Below are 18,754 nucleotides of genomic sequence, written 5' to 3' on the forward strand. Positions count from 1 at the left end.
AAGATTGATCAAATGTTCCCTTCTGTGAACTTTTACACAGAATCATCTGCTAGGAATTTTTTCATTATAAAACTTATCTTTATTGTGACAAATTCAAATAGTCCACAAATGCACACAGTAAAATGAGAAAGCACCTCATAGCCCAGCACATCTGACCTGATAAAATAAAACTGTTGAGTGAATGTGCTCGATCCAGCAGACTTCCTCAGCCACCCCAGCGGCAGGCCATGCAGCAGCTCTGGTCATTTTCTCATGAGACAAGAAACCGCCAGAGCTGAGCAGAACTGCAGCCCACACACCTTTTTCTTTAATACCATATGACTGCTGGCTAAAACACAAGTGTTTCAAAGACAAATGGCCACAAGAAAATGGAACTAAATTCATATTTAATTTCACTCCATCTAACCCACTGTTTATACTTAATTATAGTACACTTATAAAATATTGGCCATTAACACTAAAAAAAAAAATCAAAACCACACACAAATATTCATTTAATGCCAAGCCTAGAGATAAGGCTGAATTTTTTAAGTAAACATGTCCTAAATAAGTCATATTAAAAATCAAGTTTTCTATCTTAAACTTTATCTTTGCTTCACCCAAATGTCAACCAGAAATTGCTTCCTTGGGACACATAATGTTGACTGGGCCACTTGGACAATACCAGCTTACAGACCCATTTGAAGAGACCAAACTCTAGATAGGTCATAGTGAAGACATAATCTGTAACACTGCTGTTAATTAGCACCTGAATAAACAAACCCAGGGAGGAAAAGAGGAGGAGGACGTTTAGGGTCTTCAGAGGCCACTGGATGGAGATGACCAGGAGGCGGCCAGGAGGCCCCATAGCTCAGAGCATGGGGATTTCTTAAGGTAAAACCGCTTTCAGGACACACCAACAATCACAGACTTTTCATAAAAGAAAGCACTTTATTTTCCTTTTAAACAGCATGGTCACAGGACATTATTCTGCACAAACAGTAGTAGTTTGTAAAATTTCCATTTTAAAGGGAGGCCTTGCATCTGAGTCTGAGGTGCTAACATGTAGATTCAGAGACAAAAAAAGAGTACAGTCCAACCCTCAGCCTCCTATTGTTGGGCCATCTATATTAAATATTGAATTTAATATTAAAGCCATTCCTGGGATCCACCTAGTCTACCATCAAATGCATCTGATGCAGAAATTGGATCAAATGAAAAGCCCCCAAAGAAATACCAAATCATCAGATCACCCAGCCTCTGGCAGCATGCATGAGCTTGCAGCTCTGACATGGCATTTTGTCCGTGGTTCTGCCTAAACAACTTTTATTTGTATCATTAGAGCAGACTGGGTTTAAAGCTTTGCCTTTTAAATATGGATTTTTAAAGGTGAAAAGTGACACCAGGACATCTCCAGTTCTTATAAATCACAAGCCCAAGGTGGAGAGAGCCACATGCTCTGCTACCCGTTGAGCCTGCTGTTCCTACAGGGAAATGCTCGGAGCCAGCTCACGTTCAGACAGCTGTCCATCAGCATCAGGACTCAGTTTGGCCACTTCAGAACAGTCAGATGAATCTCACTGAGTTTCATTTGGTGTTCATGGCTTTCGGTCTCACCTCACGGCCTCTGCGTGTTTAACATGAAACAGTTCACTTGGCAAACTTCTGCTGAGCAAACCAAGCTCCAAACAGGTGCCACCAGCACTCGAACCCACTGCTTGTTCAAGAAGGCTCCTTTTCGAAAGGCAGGGTACCAAAATATGGCTAACAGGAAGTTGCGTCACAGAAACCTACTGGGCTAGTTTAAGAAATGAGTGAGTACAGGGAGCATTGCTTTTATTACACTTCATGGTTAAAGCTGTGCTTCTACAGGTTTGTACTTCTGTCAATTGAGCTTTATAATAAAAATCTGATGTCCTACCCAAAAGAAGGAAGTCTGTTAGGCAGATATCAGTATTACATAGACTCTTACTGGCATTGTGTTTTCTGGCAGTGGGAAGTTCTAGAATACAAAGTTTTCTCTTGCTAAAAATATTAGAGTACCAAGGAGTATTGTGTAAGACAGAGTTTGCAGCAGTTTTCCTTCTAGGCAGGCAGTACAGTGGATGACAGTCAATGCATTCATCAGAGGAAAATGCCGCTTGGAGAGCAGAGATTTACAATATCCTAGCAACTATGTGGCTGAGGGAGCAGACAGCACTGTCCCCAAAACACATTTAAGGCTTCGTTTTAGCAGTGTCAGAGTGGCCTGCCAACAAGGCAGTGAGGGACCTACACAGTACTTTGCAAGCTCCTAAGACACATTTCTACCAAGGAAGGGATTCCTCCTTCAATCCAGTCTTGATCCTTAGTGTTTTTCCTTGAGTTTTTCAAAAGCAGGCTCAGTCCTGTTTCCTAGGAATATACACAATGGTGTGGTAGTAACATCCTACATCTGAGCTTCTCTGAAGATCCCTCCCTGTTCTGATCCTTTACAAGAGGACCTGCTTAGGATCTGGAGTCACTTTTGTGGAGAGTACTTGCTCCCACCATCAAGGGACTGCTGGCTATCCATGGATGCTTGGGACAACCCACTCACAAAGGCCTTGTCTTTTTGAAGACTCCAATTAAATCTTTTACTGTGTGTAGAATGCCAAAATCCCACAAACAACTTAAGATCCTAAGAAAACACAAAGGTCCGACTGTAGACAGCCTCTGATTTGCTGTCTCTTAGAAATGAACTGCAAAAAGCTGAGTGTACATTTCCCACTTCCCTCTATGAAGCAACAAGGTCAAGTTAAGGTCTCACAAATTATCTTTGAGATCCCAGAAACAGTGCATGTGTAAAAGACAAAAGCTTCAAGGTGGAGCTTTCCTCACAGATCTCCCGTTTCTATGGCAGAAAGAGGGCCCATTCTGCAGTCTCCCCAGGTTTCAAAGGAATGATGTCAGTACTGGAGAAGAGCTGGAAGGAAGTATTCTGTTCAGTGCTGGGAAGCGAATGTACCCTGTTCTTCTCTCCTAGTGAGATATAGGGGGTGGTGTGGGGGTTGGGGGAGGACGAGTGAGCGGACTGAAGATCCACAAAGCAAGGATCTTCTTACAGGTTTGAGCTTCGTTCTGCAAACCTCCAGAGTTCTCTAGAACTCTCTAGAGCTTTGGAGGCTGGAAAGATGGCTCAGCAGTTAGGAGCAGTGTTGCTCTTCCAGAGGCCCCAAGTTTAGTTCTCAGCGCCTGTGACAGCTGGCTCATGGCTGCCAGTAACTCCAGTTCCAGGGGAGCTCTTCTGGCCTCCCCTGTACATGTACACGTACACGTACACGTACACGTACACACACACACACACACACACACACATGCACGCAAAATAAAATCTAAAAAGAAAAGAAATTCCAGCTTCTTAATTCCAGTGAGCCACAGAGCCAACAAGGAGTCCCTATCCGTGTGAGGGGAACTGAGTGGCAAGGTCTGAGAAAGATGGTGCTCATTCCTGCTTCTCCCAATGCTGGGTCTTGGTGATCACCTTCATATCCTGAGTGCTCTACTGCTGAAGACGCAGCAGCACATGTACTGGCTATCTGATTTCTTTAAGTCTTCATAGCAGCTAGGCATTCAGAGTTGGCTACATACCTGGCATTCAAGAGACATGAAAACTACCATTTTCTGCCCACATACACTCTCTCTTTGACATTACTACCATCTCTCATACCTAAAACCCACAAAGACACAAATTAGTTGTATCCAAGCCAACTTCCATTCTAAATGAATGTTTGACTCCGTGCCAGGGACAGGCATCGCCGTAGAAATTGCAGCCAGCAAACATCCCCAGGCTCACTCTCTGGCTTACCCGGTGGAATATGGAGTCTATTATTTATTAAACAATACATCTCTGGGGAGAGCAATGACAAACCTGGATGAAAATGTGGTACCCGTCTTCAGAAGAGCCCTGGTTAATGGAAAGTCTTGGGGTTGCTCTCAGAGAAAAGAGCAGACTAACCCAAGAAGCAGGGGCATTTCCTCAGTGCGTACAAGCAGGCAGGTACACGACAGCAAACAACAACACAATACCACAAAGCACTGGTCCCTCTATGAAGCAACAAGGCTAAGGAAAAGTTAAGGTCTCATAAATTATCTTTGGGATCCCAGAAACAGTGCACGTGTAAAAAGCAAATGCTTCAAGATGGAGTTTTCCTCATGGATCTCCCGTTTCTGTGGCAGAAAGAGGGCCCATTCTGCAGTCTCCCCAAGTTTCAGTTCTGAGACACAAAGTAACAATGTCAGTCAGTGCTGGGGAAGAGCTGGAAGGCAGTATTCTGTCCCGTGCTGGGAAGCGCGTGTACCCTGTTGTCTCCTAAAGAGAGGCGTGTTCCTCGGGAGGACGGGTGAGCAGCCATGTGGATATGGGAAGGTGTCAGTCAACCCAGAGCGTTCATGCCAGGCTCATGTTCCCATTTAGTGCTGTAAACCTACAGCACTGGAAATACACGAAAATAATAAAAAATCAAGCCCTTGATATTAATCAACCTCTACAGCCACAAAAGGGGGAAAATGTTCTCAGAGGACAGTCACCATCACCAGTGCGCCAGCGCCTCACCCAGGTAAGACGTGAAAGGAGGGGAAAATTTGTTAGAATTATAATAAATATAAAATGATACATTAACAAATATATTTGTCACCTAAATTTCTGCCCACTACACACTGCACAGATAATTATTTTCCTCGGCTGTCCTTCTCAAGACTAGATGACTAGCATTGGCCCTCTTGTGGTTGCTAACCTGCAAGAACAAGGTCTACCATGGAGAATTTCCATAACTGTAGAAACTGATTGTCTTAATTAATAGTATTGGCTTCAATGTTCTGAGCTACAGGCAATCTGCTTCAGTCCTGATTTCCTAATGCCTGATTCCTCTGAGTGCTTGGGCTGGACTGGAGTGCTTCCGCATCCCTCCTCAGGTGGCCATCATGGCTGCTCCGTGAGGTAGCCAGGCAGCAGAAGCCCCCATACAGATGAACCTGAGACTTGGGAAGTGACTCTACCGAGGGTCATATGGCTATTAAGAATTGAAAGGAGGGCTAGGAATGCTCCTAGTTCTAACTAACGTTCTTGCTCGTATGAATGGTTTGTGCGATCCACAGCCGCTCTGCAGCTTCTGGTGCCCGAGTCAGCAAGGTGACAGAAAGGAATGGCTCTATCTCTCTGCTTCAGTACTAAACTCCAATTACCTCTCTTCAGTCCTCTCGCCAAACCTGAGCATAGCCCTCCAGTACCTCTGAGAAATGGGCGGTGCAGATGAATCCTGCATGGACACTGACATGTGAAATGGAAAGGACAGAGAGGAATGTCCCGCTGAGCCGCACGGAAGGCACTTCAGACAATGTCCTCGGCAGGGGTGTGGACTGTGTGGGAGCCTAGGGTGGAGAACTGGAGCCAGTTACGCAGGAAGCCCCTGTTGTACTGGCCTGTGTCCACGATGAGGCCGCAGAGGAGCCGGCGCCCCGTCTTCTGCCGAAGGGCCTGCTGCACCTCCCTCTCTGTCACGTTGTAGCTAATGTTTATCAGCTGGATGAGGAAGATGTAGGCCATGCCCCCTGTGATGATCACAGAGTACCACACACAGGTGAAGGACAGGGCTGAGCTGTGGAGAAAGGGGCCTTTCTGAACGTTTTGTACTCATCAGTAAAGACTTGAACATCCTCTCCAGTCCCCCCACCTCTCACCCACCCCACCTCCACCCCTGCTAAACGATATCTTAGTGTCCTCAAAATGCCAAAGCCCTTCATTTCTCCTTCAGATTGTCAGTACATGATTTCCTATCATGTGACATTTAGCGAAGGATGTCTTATATCATACCTCACAAGCATCAGAGTATTCAGCACTGGTTTGTTGAATGAGGGAGCAATTCCTAATTTGTAGCTAACTCAGGAGGAAACAGTTTCCAGGAAGTCATTATTGGTGTCCTCTAAGAAGTGGTACATGGAAACCTAAGAACAGGGCTACTGTTATGTCTGCAACCTAGTGCTGACTGAGCACAGAGGATAGCTCTCAATATCAACAGCCTTTTACACATGTAGGGTCCTGAGGTCAGTTCCTAGCACCCTAGTGTGTTAGCACTCCATTAATAAGGATCAGATGCCCCATCAGATGCCTCCTTCTGGCCTCTGGGAGAAGTCACACACACTTGGCATACATTCACATACATGTAAATTACATAAAAATTTTCAAAAATAAAAAATATCTGTAGGAACCTAACATTTCAAACAAAATCACACAGGGCAGGAAAACATCTTCCGGGCTCATTCATGAACTGTGGGGAGGGGCATACACACTTGAAGAATTAGCTGGAAAAAGACACACAGAGACTCTTCAATTGTAAAGCTCAACAGGAGCTCACAGATGACAACCCAAAACTTCTCCATAAAGCTGAGGTGACAGGAACCACTACACAGATGAGGTGAGACACAGTGATGGCACTGGGCATCTATTCCCTTGAGTCAGCTCACCAAGGACACAGACATTCTGCATTACAACGTTCTTACCCTCGTGACGGCCAAGGAATTCATGGTGACTTTCCATATGTCTAGAGAAGAAAGTTACTCCAAGAAGGGAGGGCTAATTGTCGCTCCAAAATAACTATAATGTCCAGATCTAGACTACTAGGAACTAACACCACCCGGGGGTGTCTGGTAGCAAAAGCAGAACTGGCTCTGAGAACTAAGAGTGAGAGGAAACACGAGAACCAAACCAGAGACCACGGAGCCCCCACGCTGAGTGAAGAACATAAAAAATGGACAGGAAGCACTCTGGGAGTGGTGGGGCCCTTGGTGTGTGGCATGGAGGTTGGCAAGGGCACTCCTGCTCTGTAAGGGTAGGAGTGGTGTGAACGCCCTCAGTGTGTGGGGATGGAGTGGCAAGACCAACACAGAGGAGCCCCACTTACAACACTGAATGGCATCTGAACAGTTTATAAATGGTTCCTACCTAATGATGCCTCAGAAATCTTGACCTAGATAACACAGTAATCATGAGCACTGAATTAAAAAAAATAAAAATGAGAACAAACCATGAGAGCTTAGAGAAAAGAAGGCTACACAGATAGGAACACCTCTCAAAAGGAGCACACTGTGACCTCAGGCACAAATAAGTTTCTCAGCTGTGGGAGTCCCTGATAAAGCCACGCCTTGTTTGTTGAGACAGGGTCCCTCTATGTAGTCCTTGCTTGTTTTGTAGAACAGGCTGCCCTCTTCACCTGCCTCCACACATCAAGCGCTATGATTAAAGGTGTGTGCCATCAATGATGCTTCTGATATTACCCTGGAAGTTCACCCATAATCACCACACTTTTTGGTTGGCAGTTTTAGGGATGCCCACCATCCCCAAAGTCTGTCCTAGGTTTTGATTGAGAACTGCTAACTTAACTTAAAAGCAAATAAGTTCCCTGTTTCTGGCAACACTTATTACTTTGTCACTGGCCCTCTTAACAGAGGTTGTGCCACCTACCTGTAGTTAGAGTAAACTCCAGGACAGTAGAAGAGGGCTGTGAAGAGGCTTCTATCCCTACAAATGGTGTTCAGGGTCAGCGATATTCCATAAACCGAAGTGAGCAAGAAGGTGGAAAGGGCAAGGATGAATGCTTGATGGTTAGATTCTCCGACGCAGCTATTTATCCTCAAAACAGCAAGGGGGGGGGGGGGGACCAAATACATTTGTTTGAGAATGTCTCCTGTAACTCACATGATATACAAGAAAGCCTTTAAAATACGAACAGTAAGAACTTCAGTTATGAAACAGTAAACCATTATAATTTGCATTTAGTTTTAGGGAGACAAAAACCTGTCTACTGCGTGGCCGTCTCACATTTTCTGTGAGGGTAGAACCATTAACACTTGGTTTAAAGCTGGAACTATAACAAAGCAGAACACAGCTAGCAAATCTATCCATATAGATATTGAGCTTGGACACATGCAATGTATTTGCATATGTGGGGTTTTATGTAGTGCTAAGGATGGAGCCTGGCTCACCGTGAGTGTAAGCAAACACACTTATCATTGGGCTACACCCCTGTCCCAAAATCTTAGTAAGTGAGGTCTATTACCCAGCCATGAGGAAAGTCCAGTCAGAAATACCCGCACAAGATAGGAAACTGTTTAGTATGTATGAGAGAGCAACAAAGGGCTCAGAAGCACTGAAAGCCTTGGTGCAGTGTGGCAAACAAGGTATTAGGAGGCAGGCCAGGTAAGAAACAGCCTGTGTCACGGCCTCTATGAAGCACCTCAAAATGCTCAGTGGTCAGAGGTTCCCCATGGGACAGGCTGTCAGACTCCACAAGCAAGCATTTGGAAATGGGCCACCATGCTCACCATGTACACAATAGGAGTAAATGACAGAGGCAAAGAAGTGCACATCTAAAACTGAAAACACCCCTTTACAGGGAAAGACAAGTCCCAGAAACGCTGCCCCTGTCTTAGGGCCATGCCCTTGAGAGCCATTCCAAGAACCTCCAGGGACCTCCTACAATCTCACTCCCGCCCGTTCTTGTCAGATCTAATATAGATCAGTAGCCGGCACAGCCCTGAGAGCAATGACTGCAGCCCAGTCACTTCCAGTCTTCCCAGCTGAGTGCTAACACTCCTTCAGCTCAGCCACTCAGTGAAGTTATAGATGCTGCACCTTATATGGTATGGGCCTGATAGACTTTGTCACTAGCAGGCTGGAAGGTACAAAACAAAGCCCATCTCCTGCCAGGTAACAACAATACAGGGCCTCCACTGCACTATGATGAGTGGAAATCCCTGGCTACAGGGATTAAAATGGTTAAGGATATACAGCCAGAGAAGAGTCGTGTGTGTGTGTGTGTGTGTGTGTGTGTGTGTGTGTGTGTGTGTAGGTGAGCATGCGTGTGTATACTTGCATGTGGAAACAGAGGTTTGTTTGGTGTTGGTGTCTTCCTCATTCTCTACCGTATGTTTTTTTAGTCAGGGTCTCCCACTGAACCAGCAACTTGCTAATTTTCTAGATGGAATGGCCAGCAAGCTCCAATGATGCTCCCGTCTCTGCCTTCCCAGTACTGGGATAACAAGCACGTGGCCTTTGGAGGAAAGTGTAGAGGAGAGACCTCAGGTCCTCTCACTTGCAAAGCAAGCATTTTACCAAGGGAGCCATCTCCACAGCTCCTGACTAAAAACATTTTAAAAATCAATTAAAGGGCAATTGGAAGGGAAAAAAGAGATAGGAAAGAAAAACAAAGGAAGGGGGAAAAAATCCTCCCAAAGTTTTTCTGCTAATCTCCTTCAGGAAATGACTGAAGGCACTAAATCTGTGAGACTCAAAAGCCCGATGACTAAGTGGGAACCATCCTCACAGCCTACAAATATCTACAAGGTGTAAAACTGGGGAAAAGACATTTTAGGACACCACAAAAGAAGATCAAAATGGGTAGGATATGGATTTAGTTTCTGGGAATCCGGATTTTTTCCAACATACCAGACACAATGATGATCCATTCTCCTTACACAGATACCGCATATCCGGCAATGCCATGCCCGGGCGGGTCGTACCAGCTGGCATTTGGCACACCAGTCTTCCTTCAATTTGGCAGGGCTGTCAAGCCCCACCCTGGAGGAGCCCTTAACATCGTCCTTCAGTGTGCGGTTGTTGAGGCTCCCAGAGGTATCTATGCCAGGGAACCCTTTGGTCTTCTCCTGCCCTTTTTTGACCGGGCATTCTATTTGGCTGTTGCTTGGGGATTTGTCATTGCATGCTGGGTTGCTGAGGTAGCCTGGATTCTTCTTGGCTCGGTACAAGGCTAAGAGTATCAGAAATAACCCGAAGGTGAGAAGGGCCAGCTGAGTAGGCCCTACATGCCCTTGGGGGACCACTTCCCGCAGGAACACATAGTACATGTAGCCCAGTGAGAACAGTCCAAGGCTCAGGAAAAACAGCGTCTGTTCTTTCCTTCTGTGAGTGAGGTAGTAGTACCAGAGTGCCAGCATAGGAAGGGAGGTCAGAACCACCACCCCCAGCAGGAAGTGCCAGGAAGCCACGTGAAGGAAAACCGGCAAAAGCACAAGTGGAGGGACAATGCTGATATTAACTTTTTTGGCTCCTCTGAGCCAAGGAATTCGGAGGCGATCAGAAATTGTATCCGTGATTCTTTCGCAAGTCTCCGGCCGAAGTGCTTTACAGGTAAGCCATCTATTCAGAGAGAACAGAAGAATGTGCTTCGCGTGGATTTGGTGAATAAAAAACCTAGGGGGCCCAGATGTCAAACAGCAGCATAAACGATAAGACACCAAAAGCCAACATTTTATTCCCTCAATACACAATCTGAAAGATTCATGTATCACTTTTTTAAAATAGGAAGATAATGCTTATACATGTTAGGTATCAGCAATCTTCCTTAAATACACAGATATATATATACATATTCCATACAAATGTCTAGACCTGAGTGGTGTACACTCAAATGAATCTTAAAAAAAAAATCTTGACAGTGAGAATTCAAAAGGCATTAGGTAAGTGGTAATGGTCTTCTAAGGAAGTCTTAAGCTCAGGGGACAGACATCAAAGGTGCTTAGTGGGAAGGTGTGGTCTGTACTTAACCTTGATGGTCAGTTAGCAAAGGAAGGGAGTGTCTCACCAAAGAGAGGTAGATGTATTCAAAGCCTGTCCTGGGCCCTGGGAGTGAACCAGGCTGTTCTAGACAGGAGTCTGCTTGAGCAAAAATGAAGAACAAACTAAAATAAGTCCGATGACTACACAGAATGGGGTCTGCTGACTTTGCAGGGAGGCACACTGCTATTTGAGTGTTCCAATTTTAAAACTGAATCCTCAACACCTAAGCAGTAAGAGATGAAGCTGCTGCATGAGGTAACACACACCTTCATTCACAGAAGGCCTGAGGCAGGAGGATGCCTGAGCCCAGCAATTCAGGGTTAGAACAAACAATATAGTGAGGCTTTGGGAGTGTGGTCTTGTAAGAGGTGATTTGGTCACGTATCACAGGAGAATCCTCAGAAATGAGATTAGGGTCTTTATAAAAGAGGCCCCAGGAGCCTATAAACTCTTCCACCACACAGAGATGTAGCAGGGAACACCATTTATGAAGCAGAAGCAGGTAGTTGAACTGTGGTCACGTCCTAGTGTTCTTTAGAAGGTAGGATTGAGGAGCAATGGAACCAAGTATTAATACAAGAAATCTCTCATCAAAGTGTTGGGGCGTTGCACAGCTTCTCGTGAACCCATGCTCCAGTGGGAGTAAAGAAAGGAGGGGCTGGAGAAAAGCCTGGTGGGCAAATGCTCGCTGGACAAACCTGAGGACGTGAGTCTAGATTTCCAGCATCCATGTAAAAAGGCAGGTGCAGTGATAAGCATGTGTGATCCCAGCACTGGGGAGGGAGCAGTGGCTCCCCAGAGCTTACTGGCCAGCCAGTCTACTCAGTCCGTGAGCTCCAGATTCAGCAAAGAAACCCTGACTCAAAAATTAGGGTGGGGATCTATTGCATAAGGCAGCTGACACATCTCTGGCCTATACACAACTACACATACAAACAATAAAATAACAGTAACAACAACAACAACAACTACTACTACTCTAGGGCCTAGGATGATGGCTCAGTTGGCAAAGTACTTGCCCTGACAGCAAGAGGAATGAATTTGGATCCTCTGTACCCAGGTGAAAATTTGGACATGAGGCTAGCAAGGTTGACTCTGTGGATAAAGAAAGGTACTTTTGACCATGGCTGATGGCCTGCGTTCAATCCTCATGGGCCACATGTTGGAAGGAGAGAACTGACCGGCAAGTTGTCCTCTGACTGACATATCAAAGCCACAGAACACACATGTATGCACAGCACATGCATTACTAAAAATAGAAAAGTGGGCAGTATGAGCTTATAGTCTAGTGCTGTGGGGAGTGGGGGAGCAGACAGACAGACAGGGGGATTCCTGGAACTTTCTGGTCAGCTAGTCTGGCCAATAGAGGAGCTCTAGGTTCAGTGAGAGGCACTATCTCAACAAATAAGGCAGAGAAACTATTCAGAAAGACACCTGACATCAAACACTGTCCACCAGGAGCACACATGTGCACATACACATACATGTAACACACATACAGTGACTTTAAAGGAAAAAAAAAATGTATAACCAAAGGGGAAACATAACTTGAAGCTCTGGAAAGTTCTTGGCCTTCTTAACCTGTTTTTACAGTAACTGAAAGCCAGTGTAGGAGACAGCATCAGAGATCAGTATGGATGAGCCCTGTGGTACATATCAAGACAATGGGCAGATGACCCTTAAAGCTCTGAGTGGGGCTGTGCTCCAGGCAGAAGCCTAGAATGCTTGGGCCTTAACGGCAGCATGGTTTTACAGAAAACGGCTCAGAACACCCATGAAACTTCCTAGTACCACATCAAATCTCTGCTCCCCACATTCATTGTCCCACAGAAACCCCAGGTATGGTTCCATAATGCCAGGTGCAGTGTAGGCTACTGAGGCCACTACTCCCAAGGGCTTCAGTAGTAGATGTGGGTGGCATCATATGTTCCTAGTTCTGCAGCTCTGCAGAATACAAGAGCTGTGGCGACATTACTGTATCCATGTGGATGTCAAAGAATGTCCCAGAGAACATCAAGGCTGAGGCCCAGAAGTTCCACAGAGCCCTCATGAGGATACTGTCTTGTGTACTGATGGGTATGGGACCACTGCAGAGAGCATCACCAGACAGTGCCTAGCAAAGCTGTAGGGGAAGAACCCACCAAGACCCAGGATGGTGGGCCCAGCTACCCACAAGCTCTGTGCAGGCACAAGACTCCAACCCATGAGCTTTCAAGCCCTCAGCTCAGCATGTCTGGAAGGTAGAATATTTACATCACAAATGTCATTTGTCCCGTGGGAGTGGGACCTGTCATTCCTTTTCTCTCTCATTTCTCTTTCCGGCCATGGGAAATGTCTTCCAATGAATGCCCCACTATTGTGTTTTGAAAAGTTCACAGTCTGTTATTTCTTCTTTACTTTTTATTACTTTACATGTACGAGTGTTTTGCCTACACGTATGTGTATGTGCCATCACGTATGTGCCTTGTACCCACTGAGGTCAGAGGACCATGTCAGATCCCTTAGGACTGGAACTACAGGCAGCTATAAGATATCAAATGGGTATTGGGAATTGAACCCTGGTCCTCTGCAAGAGCAAGAAGCACTCTTAGCCTCTCTTCGGCCCACAGCCTGCTAGCTACAGGCCCACGGCTATGCAGAGAAACTCATGCAGAGTCCTTCATGGGTTTCACCCATTTCTGATTTAGATGATGCCACCTAGACCACTCTGGAGACTTAAGATGTCTGTGTTGACACTTGAACAATTAAATATTGGAAGTTGTTGGGAGGTACAGGGTGTATTTTGCATGTGAAGTCATTCTTTGGATGGGGAAGAACTAGACTGCTAAGGATCCAATATTTGTGGCTAAAATTCATTTACTCCAAACCTAACCCTCAATGCAATCTTATTCAGAGGTGGAGCTCTTGGAAGCGTGAGGTCAACAGATTAGAGCATGAATGAGCTTAACATCCACATGAAAGAAGACCAAGGAAGGTCGGGCATTCATCCATTCTGCCAAGTGGGGATGCAGTGAGCGGGTGCCAGCCACAGGGAAGAGGGGTCACATTAGATAGTAAATCTGCCAGCACTTTGCCTTTGGGTTTCTCCACCTCCAGAACCGTAGGCAGGCAGTCCACTTCTATCACTTGTAATGTACCCACTCTGAAGTATTTTGTTGCAGCAGCCTAAGTGGACTAAGACAGGCAAGAAAGAAAAGGTAGTTTAAGCAAAAATAACTTGAGACAATTTTTTTTTTTTTAGGCCGGACACGCCTTAAAGTGAATGAGAGATTTCACCTGAAGTCACAGAGCAGCAGAGGTTGTGGGAACAGGGAAGTCTGTCTCTAGGAAAAAAGACAGAGCAGAGGAGAGAACTCAGGACACCCCAGGCCCCAAGGGCTAGTAGAGAGGAAGAGTTAGCCATTTTAATGGCAAAAACGCAGTCCTGGGTGACAGCCATTATGGAAATGGCATCCTGTCTCCATTTCTTAGCACCAAGTGCTCTATTTTTCTCAGTATGGATTTTAGACTAAGTCTAAAGAAGCTGTATTTAAGGCTACCTATTTAAAAAGAAATGCTATAGAAAAAGACAAAGAACAATGAGGTTATGGGCTTTAAGAGTCAAGTGTGACAGAAGACTGCAGTGGTCCCCATGCAAAGCTTTTCTTGGCCTGATTATCAATCTGAAGTCACAGTGACTTTGCAACCAAAAGGGCAGTTTCTGGGAAAAGCTTGTCTCCAACATCCCTCTTCCTCTCACATTATGCCTTCCATAAGTAGACATTTAAAAATATATATTTAGGAAAATAGCTAAAACCACTTTATTGCTGCTTGATACAAAATATTTTTAACTGATGCTAAAAACTTTTTAGATAGCAATTCCCATCGCTGAGGTTGTGGTGAAAGTAAAGGCCAGAGATAAGACAATGTTACAATCAGGGCGGTGTTTGTTGCTCACATTAAGAACAGTCACTTTTTACAGGGTGTACATGGCCTCTCTCCCAGGAAGTAAGGGGTGAGCTGAGAGCAGAAAAGCTATCGTTCACCTCCAAGGCCCAAGTGACCAAGTGAGAACGACCCCATGCATGGGCTCTACTAAGATCTACTAAGATCACCAAGAATATAAGAACTTTCTGGAGTGTTCATTTAAACTTGCAGTCTGTGCTGGATTTTGTTCTTTAATACATGTAATCTGCCTAGTATCCCCCAACATCACCGTTTAAAATGGAAACTGGTGAAGTCCTCATGAACTGAACTGCACAGCTGTAGGCTGCTACGTAACTCGTTTTTATAAAATTCTCACACCTGACAGCAAAAACAATTCTCTATTTTAGATCCGTTGGAAAAGCAAGAGCAAACCTCAGCATTCTGGCCCGCAAACCTGAAAGAATATATGTAGGTCTCAATAGAACCAGTGGGGTCAGCATCTGGAAACTGAAAGCTTACCTGTCACAGCCTTCATCGAGGTCTTGACAATCACACAAACAGGCAGCCACGTGGTTCTTTTCCCCATTTCGATCTATGTACTCACAACAGCACAGGGGTTCCAACTCAGGTTCTTCGTTTTTCTTTTTTTTTACTGGCTTCATGTTGCCCTTTGGTGTAAAGATTTGTACCTGTCACCATGAGGCATAAGAAGGTCTCAGAAGGTAAAGGTGGCAAGAACTCAACTCACATCCTGTAAACACATCTTCGCTTCTCATTAACGCCAACGTCTGAGCAATACAAAATGAAAAGGGGGGAGGGGTCCTGTTTTCATCAGGCTTTTCGGGCTCCGCGTGGCCTGACAGGGGGCTCCTTGACTTCTGGGGCTCCAAGCATCTCCTCCTCCCCTTCCCAGCTAGGCTAGCAACATCTGGGTACCAGCCGTTCCCATGGCGACAGCCGACCACGCGGCCCGGGACAGCAGAGCTGGGGCGGCCCAGTTCACCTGCGGGAAGGGCCGGGCGGTCCCCACCCCAAGGCTGCGCGCCGTGGAAACTCACCCTCGCAGGTGCAGACAGCGACACCCTGGCGCTGCAGCGCTGCAACCACCCACCGGCCGGGGGATGCCAGGAGCCCCAGCAGCCCGGAGGTCGCCCGTCCAGCCCACTCGGAACCCGCCGCTCCGAGGGCGTGGGCCGGCCTGGAGAATGACCTTGGCGGGGAAGTTACCTGCCCTCCGACAGAGGCGGGGACTTGGAGGAGGACCGGCTCCCCTGGGCGCGGCTGCGTCTCCGACCCTGCACGGCGGGCTCGGGCGTGCCGGGCGGAGTCGCCCACCTGTGAGCACCGCCGGTGCGCGCGCCTGCCGAGCAAGCCAGTCGCCCCCGGTCCCCGCTCCGCAGGTCGGCGCGCGCTTCCGGGTGCCCCGCCCCCGGCGCCGGGATCCCGCCGCCCGCACGTGCGCCGCCAGCCCACGAGGCCCCTCCCCCGCCGCGCTCCGGCCGGGCCACCCTGCACCTGCGCCGGGGCCCTCGGGGTGCTGCCAGGGTGCCGGATCGCACCCGGGCGTCCGCGCGCCGCCTGAGTTCGCCGGCCGCCTGCTGTCCTCCGGCGCCGGCAACAGGCGTTGGGTTCGATCCGCGCCGTCGCCGCGTTCCCGGGTGCCACCCCACGAGTCGCCCACCTTCCCCTGAGGCCCCGCTGTAGCTCCCAAGCCCGGCTTATCCAACTTGTTCACGCTCGAGAGTCCTGGAGGTTGGGGCTGCCTTCCAGCCAGGCCTCTGTGGTACTTTTGATTCAGTAGTCTGCGCATTTGCAATGAAATTGCCCAAGAGAATCCTCTTGCAGCACAAGTCTGTAAGAACTGTGGGCCTACATGCAGGTTTTCCCTACCCCAAGCTTTCTAGGTTTGTTTGTTTTTTTAAAGCAGAAACGGAAGAAAAACGACAACTTAGACATTTGGGGTTTTATTGACTTCAATATATACATAACAGATTAAGATCTCATTAATTCTACATTTAGTGTTTTATCTACAAAGCAACGTTGGTAATCTTTGAGGTATATGGTGAAGTAGTTTAAGAGAAACCACAAAAAGATTCACTTTGACAGTTACCATTTTTCTAAACTTAACAATTTGAAGTGTCTAATCCAGTCATTCTTAACTCACAGCCAGATACTTCCTATATTCTTATCACAAACAAAACAAAACAGGAGGTATTACTCTGAAGCCCCCTTCCCCAGGGAGATTAGTTAGGATTCATGAAGAGAAACCCTTCCCTTTAGCCAGTATTTTTATTCCCCAAGGGTTTCTCAAAAATGTTATTAGCAGTGACATTTGACCTTGGTGGCACTGAGGGAAAGGAAACATTGACTAAAGACAATGGATAGTCGATAAGAATATATGTGCGTGTTCTAGAAAAACCTCTAGAGAACAAACCAATAAATACATCCTGAACATTTCCTAATTCCTTGGGGACGGAGCTAATTTCAAGTCAGGTTACAAAGTCCTTATTTTCACAAACCACTGGTACTGACACCAATGCCTACGAAGCTTTCCTGAGAGCCAGCCCAAGCTTGCGCCTCTCAACTCCAGTCAGCGTGCATGTCCTCCAGTCTTCACTGCGGAGCGCAAGTTTGTCTCCAGCTTCTAATCTGCCAGCAAGACAAGCTACACGTGTAAAGATGAAGCTGTGTGTAGCTGCTGCTGAAAAGTGATCCATTATTTTCCATCCGATGGGTCACTTCCATCATGGGCGTTGCTAAGCTGAACCCAAGCATAACTCATGGACTCACTTGATCCATCGTGAAATGCCCAGATTGGATAATCATCTTATGGCTTCTAAAACTAAAAGTAGTTCATCATGGGCATTAATAGCCTAGATACTTCCTTCTCCTAAATTACTGTTTAGTCTTTTTGATATATGAAGGATAATCTCACCTTTGGTACATATACATACAGACAGACAGACAGGCAGGCAGACAGACATACATATACACATATGTTTATATGTATGCATGTACATGTATATATGTGTGTGTATATACATACATACATACTCCTTCATTCAGAGATAACATGGTCAATGACTCTTTCAGACATACAAAAGGTCTGACCACTGGCCTTGAGACCAAGTCAATGAAGACACTGTAAAATTTAAAGATACAAACCTGGAATGTATGCGCTTGGAAAACAATCCTTTAAGGTGGCAAATGATTGAGGGGTTTCTTCTTACCTTTTTAGGCTCTTAAACTCAGCTACAAACACAGGCCCCTGGGCACACAGGGACTCTGTGCTAACATAAATTTAAAGGATCAAGTAACAAGCCTCACTATAGAGAGAAGCTGTCGTACCCAGGGTGCCTTCCTTCCCCTTTTGTGTCACAGAATTTCAATTCCAAAATATATTTCATGGTTCACTGGAGAAATTCACAGTTTAAAAATATCTATAAGAAGTAAAAAGATAGAGTCTTAAGGCTATTGGAGAGTAATCATTGAGTAAATGTTATTTAAATACAGCTTTCCTAGTAGAAATCCCAGTAATAAAAATATCAGAAATGTCCTTATGACAGTGAGAGTCTTCATCCGCCGTTTCCTTCCAGATGTTGCCTTCTGGGTCCAGATGTCTCCTTTATTTCTACGTTTCAGCACTAGCTCTCCACAGCCACCCCAGACTTGTTCTTATTTAGTAAATCAAAGGTTTTCTGAAGCATAATGAGTGAGCTCTTCAGCTGCAAACAAAATGATCAAAAATCAGACTTCAATTTTTGCCAATTACTCCAAAAGATATATGTGCATTGTGTATGTATGTATGTATGTACACATATATGTGTATGTATTTGATTTGAGCATCTTGATAGATAGACAGACAGATAGATAGATATAGATGCTCAAATAAAACAGATCATCAAATACCTGATTCTCCAGCAGCTGCTATATGAATACTAGAGAGTTCTTACCACGCACTAGAGGACCATAGTTTTTCATGCAGTATACTTTCCAGGAAGTCCATCTGATTATCCAGAGGGGAAAGGCTTGTTTTCTTAGACATTCCTCAAGACTCAGTGGTATTTCCACTCTTCCCTGAACACCTCAAGTCCCATGGCTGAGCCACGCCTTCCTAATCCACTCAAGATCCTCTTCACAGTTCTACAACTTACCTGTACCTACTAACCCCATAGCATCTTCCCTGACTCCCTGCCTCAGAACTCCCAGAGCACTGCCTACGTCACACTTTTATACTACTTAACTCTGCACTTTTAAAAACAGACTTGAAAGCCTGTA

The 18,754-nt window shown here is 46.0% G+C and overlaps 2 protein-coding genes across 15 annotated transcripts in view; both read right to left on the bottom strand.

Annotated features, from left to right (window-relative positions):
- Positions 1–910: 910 nt before the first annotated feature.
- Positions 911–15,910, bottom strand: Zdhhc23 (zDHHC palmitoyltransferase 23). Of its 8 annotated transcripts, none has more exons than XM_034515628.2 (5): positions 15,704–15,910; positions 14,996–15,165; positions 9,440–10,150; positions 7,457–7,615; positions 911–5,594 (listed from the first exon to the last, which is right to left on the bottom strand). In XM_034515628.2, exons 2-5 carry the CDS (start codon positions 15,136–15,138, stop codon positions 5,327–5,329), a joined length of 1,281 nt encoding a protein of 426 aa, XP_034371519.1. In that variant the 5' UTR covers positions 15,139–15,165; positions 15,704–15,910; the 3' UTR covers positions 911–5,326. The 8 variants fall into 8 exon arrangements, with proteins under 8 accessions (XP_034371519.1, XP_034371518.1, XP_034371520.1 ...); XM_034515627.2 differs by having other exon boundaries at positions 7,457–7,624; positions 15,704–15,908; XM_034515629.2 differs by having other exon boundaries at positions 7,457–7,513; positions 14,996–15,264; positions 15,704–15,834.
- A 514-nt stretch (positions 15,911–16,424) lies between these two features.
- The window catches only part of Gramd1c (GRAM domain containing 1C), a 77,252-nt gene continuing 74,922 nt past the window's right edge, over positions 16,425–18,754 (bottom strand). For all 7 annotated transcript variants that reach the window (XM_076942976.1, XM_076942978.1, XM_076942974.1 and 4 more), the window contains one exon: positions 16,425–18,201. In XM_076942976.1, the coding sequence (XP_076799091.1) occupies positions 18,121–18,201 (81 nt within the window). In that variant the 3' untranslated portion in view covers positions 16,425–18,120. The remainder of the gene's footprint in view (positions 18,202–18,754) is intronic.

Source organism: Arvicanthis niloticus, chromosome 12 (assembly GCF_011762505.2).
Source record: "Arvicanthis niloticus isolate mArvNil1 chromosome 12, mArvNil1.pat.X, whole genome shotgun sequence".
NCBI lineage: Eukaryota > Metazoa > Chordata > Mammalia > Rodentia > Muridae > Arvicanthis > Arvicanthis niloticus.